Here is a 6,712-nt window from a genome sequence, read left to right on the forward strand (position 1 = left end):
TCCAGCAAGCGGACCTGACCTAGGGTGGATTTTATATTGGGTTTTAAATATTCGGAAGACGCAACATTAAAATTCGGTTTAATTCGGTTTTAAGGGGGGGATTGTATATATGTTCTGGTTTTAAATATGTTGTGCGCCGCCCTGAGTCCCTGTCGGGAGAAGGGCGGCATATAAATTAAATTAAATAAATAAATAAATAGACATCTTATTTTAAGCACATCTGAAAATAACGACAGTCTGCCTCACTTCTACATCTAGACACAACACTAAAAATTGCAGTTTTCGCCCATATATTACATATAATATTACACCTATTATAAAGTAAGAAAATGGCCTAGCCTGGCCTCCAAAGTTAAAATGAACTGTCATACACTGCTAGATCTTTCACTGACTTAGTTAAAGAGGTATGAACACACGCCGCAATGCTTGAAATTATAGACCAAAGGCTATTCTTCTGGGTTCTTTCAATAGGAGGAGAAAGGACCTATGTGAACTTCTTTTCTGCATGCTGTGTGACTCATAATATTTTACTACTCCTTAGGGGTACTTCAAATTCTAATTTAATGCACTGATTGAATAGCCTGAGTGGATATCTTTTGGTTTATGATGAAAAGTTTAATATGCCCCTATGGCAAATAAATATGTTCAGAGACACATATTGTTTCATGGCTGCCTTCTAAAGAAGAAGAGCGAAGAGCAGACAATTTATGTCCATAGATAATGCAGTAGAGAACAGTAAGCAATCACAGAAACTCTGCAGCGGTTCTCTTCTTTTGGACAGATATACTGCACAAAATACTGATGTCACATACAGGTAGTCCTTGATTTATGACCACAGTTGAGCCCAAAATTTCTGTTGCTAAGTGAAACATTTAAGTAACTTTTACCCCGTTTTACAACGTTCTTTGCACACAGTTGTTAAGTGAATTGCTGCAGGTGATAAGTTAGTAACACAGTTGTTAAGTGAATCTGGCTTCTCCATTGACTTTGCTTCTCAGAGATTTGCAAAAGGGGATCCCACGCACCTGGGACAGGGCAACCGTCATAGATATGAACCAGTGGCCAAGCATCCGAATTTTGATCACATGACCACGGGGATGTTGCAGTGGCCATAAGTGTGAAAAACAGTCATAAGACGTTATTTCGGTGCCGCTGTAGCTTTGAACAGTCACTGAATGAACTGTTGTAAGGCGAGGACTACCTGTACTTACTTAAGGCCAAACAGCAGTTCTTGAAAATTCTTGGTATATACTTAGTTCCAACATGTTTTCAAAGGGACTAGGATAGTGAGTTTGGGAGAAAGAAAATTATCTTGCAATTTTTCTCACCAAATTTCATTCAGTGGGGTCCAGCTATTTTAGGAAGTATAATGTCAGTCTGATAAAGCTTTGCCCATTCTTCGTTATGGTTCATCAAAGTCTGTCCTTTTTTAACCCTTGACAAAGGAACAAGTTTCTTACTTCAAAAAGTTAGGTACTGTTAAAATGATTGATGTGGCCATGTTGATGAAAAACTTCCCCCGGGATTGGGGGGGGTCAGAAAAAATTAAGACGAAGCTGTGGTCATGTTAGCTAATTCTCCCTGTTTTTCATATGCATTGTGCATGCAATGCAGGGAAAAAGGGGTGGAGCTTCACTCACAGGGTCACATCTTGTTTGTTTTTGTTTTTTAAAAAAACTATTCTCCCAATAGACACACCTGAAAGGAAGAAGGAAAGAAAGTGAAGCTTAGAAGTTTAGAATTTTTAATTTGATTTGTGATTGACGTTTCACTACAGCTATCCAGCAAAAACACTTTTTCTAAAGTTAAGGATCTCTTGATTGTGGAGAAATTCCAGACTGGCTTATTCGTGTTCAGATGCATCTTCCATTGTTACTTTGAAAAGCCCCTATCAATGGTTCATCAGCCCCAGAGAGGAGCTTTGGGCATTATACAGCCTCCAGGGCATTTCCCCAAACTGCACAGGATATTATAATTTTTAATATGACAGTAGGAACAGAGGATTAAATATACATGTACTTGCTTGCATACCCAATTTCACCCTCTTTTAATTGCAAGGCATGATTCATGTGGAATTTTAATTCAGAGTCTATTTTTTTCTGTTTTGTAATTAAAGCAAATTAGGTTATTGGTGTAAGTAGGTTAAAAAGCTGATCTTATATCTTGCATGGTTGAGGTTTAATGCAGCATTCATTATGACTCTACCAAAGATGTGTTCTCGTTAATAGGTATATATTTTTCATAAGGCATGATAGGCAAAAACACTTTTTTCCTATTTTATTTTTCTTGTAATTGTTGCCTTCAAAGTTCAGTGCTCCTCGAACCATGTAGGGTCAGAGAAAACAAAAACAAAAGTATGCATCAAACAGATGTATACAAAGACTCCAAAAAAGATCCGGTCAGGTTGTGTTGTCACTAATTAAGGTATAATTCCATTATTTTCCCATGGGTTTGTTGCTTAAACTGAACCATGCCAAAGAGGCATGGATTTTTTTACTGGCGCCTTAACCAAATAAGTTGATTTATCTTTGCCAGTTGGCTGTAATTTTCTTCCCATCCACAATGGATATGACTGGAATAGCTAGGCTCACTTTAAGCATATTCCTTTTGAGCTATTCCTAGGCCAGTGGTGGCGAACCTATGGCACACATGCCAGAGGCGGCACTCAGAGCCCTCTCTATGGGCACGCGTGCTGTCGCCCCAGCCCCGCCTCCCCCCACAGCCCCCTCCTCACCAGCAGCCCCACTGAGGAGAGTCACCCCCGAGCGCAGCCTGCATGTCGCAGCACAGCCAAGGACATGGCAGCCGGGCAGCAGGGACAAGACTCCGCCCTCGCACCCCATCGCATGCAGATGATGCTGCGGGGTGCGGGTGGAGGGCGTGGCCGCCATGGCACTGCTGGGCCACCTGGGCGATCTGCAGTGGGCCGTGGAGGCGGTGAGTGGCCCTGCAGGGGGGACAGAGGCAGGTTTTGGGCACTCGGTCTTTAAAAGGTTCCTCATCACTGTCCTAGGCCAGTGATGGCGAACCTTTTAGAGACCGAGTGCCCAAACTGTAACCCAAAACCCACTTATGCATTGTCGGGTGCCGGGTGGGTGTGGCCCATTGGCTGGGTGTGGCCAATTGGAGGAGGTGGCCCATTGGGTGGGCGTGGCTGCGGTGGTAGCGGCAGACTGGGTGGGACTAAAAAGTTCAATCAATTCCAATTTTGCAAGATCTTTTTTTTCCTGCGAGAAGTTGAAATTGACTGATTGATTGAACCTTTTTTTTTTGCACACGGCAGCGGAGGCTAAAACAAAAAGGTTTTATAAAACCCAGCTGAAGGCCTAGGACTGGGGCGATGGCGCGTGTGCCCACAGAGAGGGCTCTGAGTGCCGCCTCTGGCACCCGTGCCATAGGTTCACCACCACTGTCCTAGGTTAAACTATTACATACCATAGCAGTAGAGTCTCACATCATCATAATACCACTTCCTCTGCTTTTTTCATATTGAACATTTCAGCATTTGAAGAAGGTTTTAATCCCCAGAAAACTGTGAAAGAGGAGACATCTAAAGAAGTCTTGCTACTTTCCAAATACCTAGAAAATAACAGTTGAGATGAGGAATAAGTTAATCACCCATCTTTGGAGCAAGATTGATGAACACTTGAGCCAAAGGAGAGAACTGTATATTGGGTGTGCAGCTTTGCTTTAGAGCACTGGCTATTCAGCAAACATATACCTGGAGTTCATTGTTTCTCCTGCCATTACATGCATAAGTATTGAAATGGAAATTGGTAAAACATGAAAAAGGAAAATTGGACTTATTAATGAATCACAGAATAACTTGTGCCTTGAAGAGAACAGAAACATGGTTTGAATCTGGTAAACAGCCAATGAACTGGAAGCAAATCAGAATTCTAATATTGAGTTTTAGCTTTTACCAAAATGTAATTGTTGAGCAATTAAGGTGATGCAATACAAGATTAATTATCTCTTCCTGTTTCTGGATTTATGGGAGTTACAAGAAAAGTTCTCTCATTCTCAGAGGTTGCCAGGAAAGCTTCAGAAGAACAAGAAACAATGGGCTTAAATTACAAGAAAGTAGATTCAACGTGACTATTAAGAAAAAATACATAATTACAACCATTTTTCAACAATTGAATAGACTTCCATGGGAAGTAGTGACTCTTCTTTGCTGGAGGTGTTTAATCAGAAGCTGGATGGCCATCTATGGGGATACCATAGTAATGAATTCCTGTAGTGGTCAGGAAGTTGGGAGATTATCTACGAAATCTCTTCCATACTTCATAATCTGTGATACCAGTGCATGAACCCCTAATGTATGGTCCATGAGTAGAGAGCTGATAGAAAGGACTGCCACTTATTTTTTGTCTCTGTCCAGTGTCAAAACCGGATCTAGAACAGGGGTCCCCAACCTGTGTACCACTCTATGGGCATGCGTGCCACTGGTGGGCTGTGAGGGGTTTGCAACCGGGCTGCAGACACAACGAGTGTGTGGGTGAGCACGCATCCTCACTTGCGCGAGTGGTGGGCGAGTGTGCACGCGTGTGCTCCATTTAAGTGAGCAGCAGACGTGTGTGCATGTCACTCGCGCAAATGGAGCTGCAAGTGGACACGTGCTAGCTGGCCGCTTACCATCCCCCCCTCCCACCCCACCAGTCCGCAAAGCCGGAAACGTTGGGGAACGCTGATCTAGAGGACGCCCAGACCACAAACCTGTTCCTTAAGGAATACAGGTACAATCCTAAGCTGAACATGTATAACTTTCAAATCTTTTGTAGAAATAGCATAGTTCACAACTTTTGAATGATCCAGAACATTTCAGCTGGTCTTTCTTAAACTGGTGTCCTCAAACCAGTCATCAGGACTATTAATACCCTCTGGGTATTGCAATCCCAACACATCCAGAAGGCATTAGGTTGGGGAAGACTAAAATGTTTGACATGAGGGTAGATTCACAACTAAATCAAATTACTGGATTTAGTTTATCAAATAATGTTCTTCTCTTTGTGCACTTGAAACATAATTATCCTACTTTTCTCTTACCTAGTTGTATTAAAACATCGTTAAGTATTCATAATTCTTCAGCAAGAATTTGTAACATTCTGTGATCGCACGAAATGGTCCCTGTTGCCTGATATTCTTTCTTTCACCTAGGGATAGATAACCTCTGCGCTTCTAACCATGTTATCATTAAATATATGAATTTGCAAAGTCCTTTTTTTAAAATTAAAGGCAGTTCATTGAAACTGCTCCTTCCTTTCTGCATAAGAATTTCTTCCTGTTTGCTAGGTGTCCCGCACAGTAGCATTGGATAGGAAGGTCCTGAGCGATATTTTCCCACAACTGCCAAGACAGTGACATTTCCAAAATGGGAAACAGATACATTGTTCCACGGATGTGAAATTGCTGTTTTGTTCCATGTGTTGTACAGCTAAATTACAGTCTTAAGAGATCTTTTTGGCATTCCTTTTCCCTCTTTCCCTGCAGCAAGTTACAGGGAAGAGACAAATATACTTACTAGGTTTGAACGGGTCTCTTATATAGGAATTCTTAAATTTACCCTAGGGCATGTGACATTATCTAAGCTGAGCTGCAACTTGCCTTCTCATGGTTTATCATACTGATGCTTCACCATTTATGGTACTATACTCAGGAAAAAGGAATGGATGGATGGATGGATAATAGTTGTGGTTTAAGGAAGCTGTTAATAGTACCAATCATTTTAGTCACCCAAAAAATAAATTTTACACTATTTCAGTTCTGGAAGTTGAACTCCACACATCTGAAAACTGCCCAAGTTTAGAAACAATGCGAGCAGAGGTGGGGAAACGATGGCCCTTTTATGACGTGTGGACTTCAACTCCAGAATTCCTGAGCCAGGCTGTCTCAGGAATTCTGGGAGTTGAAGTCCACAAGTCATAAAAGGGCCATCGATCCCCACCCCTGCTCTAGAAGCTTAATGGGATGGGGGAGGGGGGAAACTTGGCCTTGGTTGGCAGAACATCCTAATTTCAGCTTCTGATAAATGCTTTCAGGTGGTAGGACAGGAAGAACTCTATTAAAGGGCCCCCAAGGAAGATTGTTAGCAGTGGGTAAGAGAAGCAGTTATTGGAATAAGCCATTTCATGTTCATATATGATCCTATTCTTTCAAGTATCTGCATGATGTCAGACCTATGTATTTATCCCACTATTTATGACAATAAAATGAACTAGCTCAGGATATTATGTCATAACATCAAGCAACGCCATATGTGACATAACAGACCAGGTATTCTAGATAGACTATTTGAAGGAAGGCATGCAATTAGCAGAATGGGAGCAGCAGAAGGATGTACCATTGTAGACTGGCCCAATGTGTACCAATAAAAACTATTTTTAGGCTTTCCGAATCATTATCAATCATGGCTGAGTTGTTTAAAACAAAGCACAAGATCTGAGTGAAATGTTTTCAACATTAAGTAATTGACATTCTACATATTTCTAAATTATATATAAGGTTATCTAGATCAGCTTGATGGGACAGTGGTAATGAAATTTGAATCATAAAAAGTTTTAAGAGAGGACAAACTTGGTGTAGTGCTAAGGATGCTGGCTTAGAAAAGAGGAGACATTAGCCATGAAAGCCAGCTGGGTGACTTTGGGTCAATCTCTTTCTCTCAGCCCAACCCACTTCACAGAATTATTGTGGTGGCGGGGGGGGGGGG

At 41.6% G+C, this 6,712-nt stretch overlaps 1 protein-coding gene across 1 annotated transcript in view; it reads left to right on the forward strand.

Annotated features, from left to right (window-relative positions):
* Positions 1 to 6,712, forward strand: part of PLPPR4 (phospholipid phosphatase related 4) — a 36,506-nt gene that overhangs the window by 12,379 nt on the left and 17,415 nt on the right. Inside the window, exons 2-3 of the mRNA XM_015822121.1 lie at positions 4,030 to 4,185; positions 5,765 to 5,772. Of these exons, the coding sequence (XP_015677607.1) occupies positions 4,030 to 4,185; positions 5,765 to 5,772 (164 nt within the window). The remainder of the gene's footprint in view (positions 1 to 4,029; positions 4,186 to 5,764; positions 5,773 to 6,712) is intronic.

The sequence above is a fragment of the Protobothrops mucrosquamatus genome, unplaced genomic scaffold (genome assembly GCF_001527695.2).
Source record: "Protobothrops mucrosquamatus isolate PMUCROS unplaced genomic scaffold, P.Mucros_1.0 scaffold1469, whole genome shotgun sequence".
In the NCBI taxonomy this organism is placed as follows: Eukaryota; Metazoa; Chordata; class Lepidosauria; order Squamata; family Viperidae; genus Protobothrops; species Protobothrops mucrosquamatus.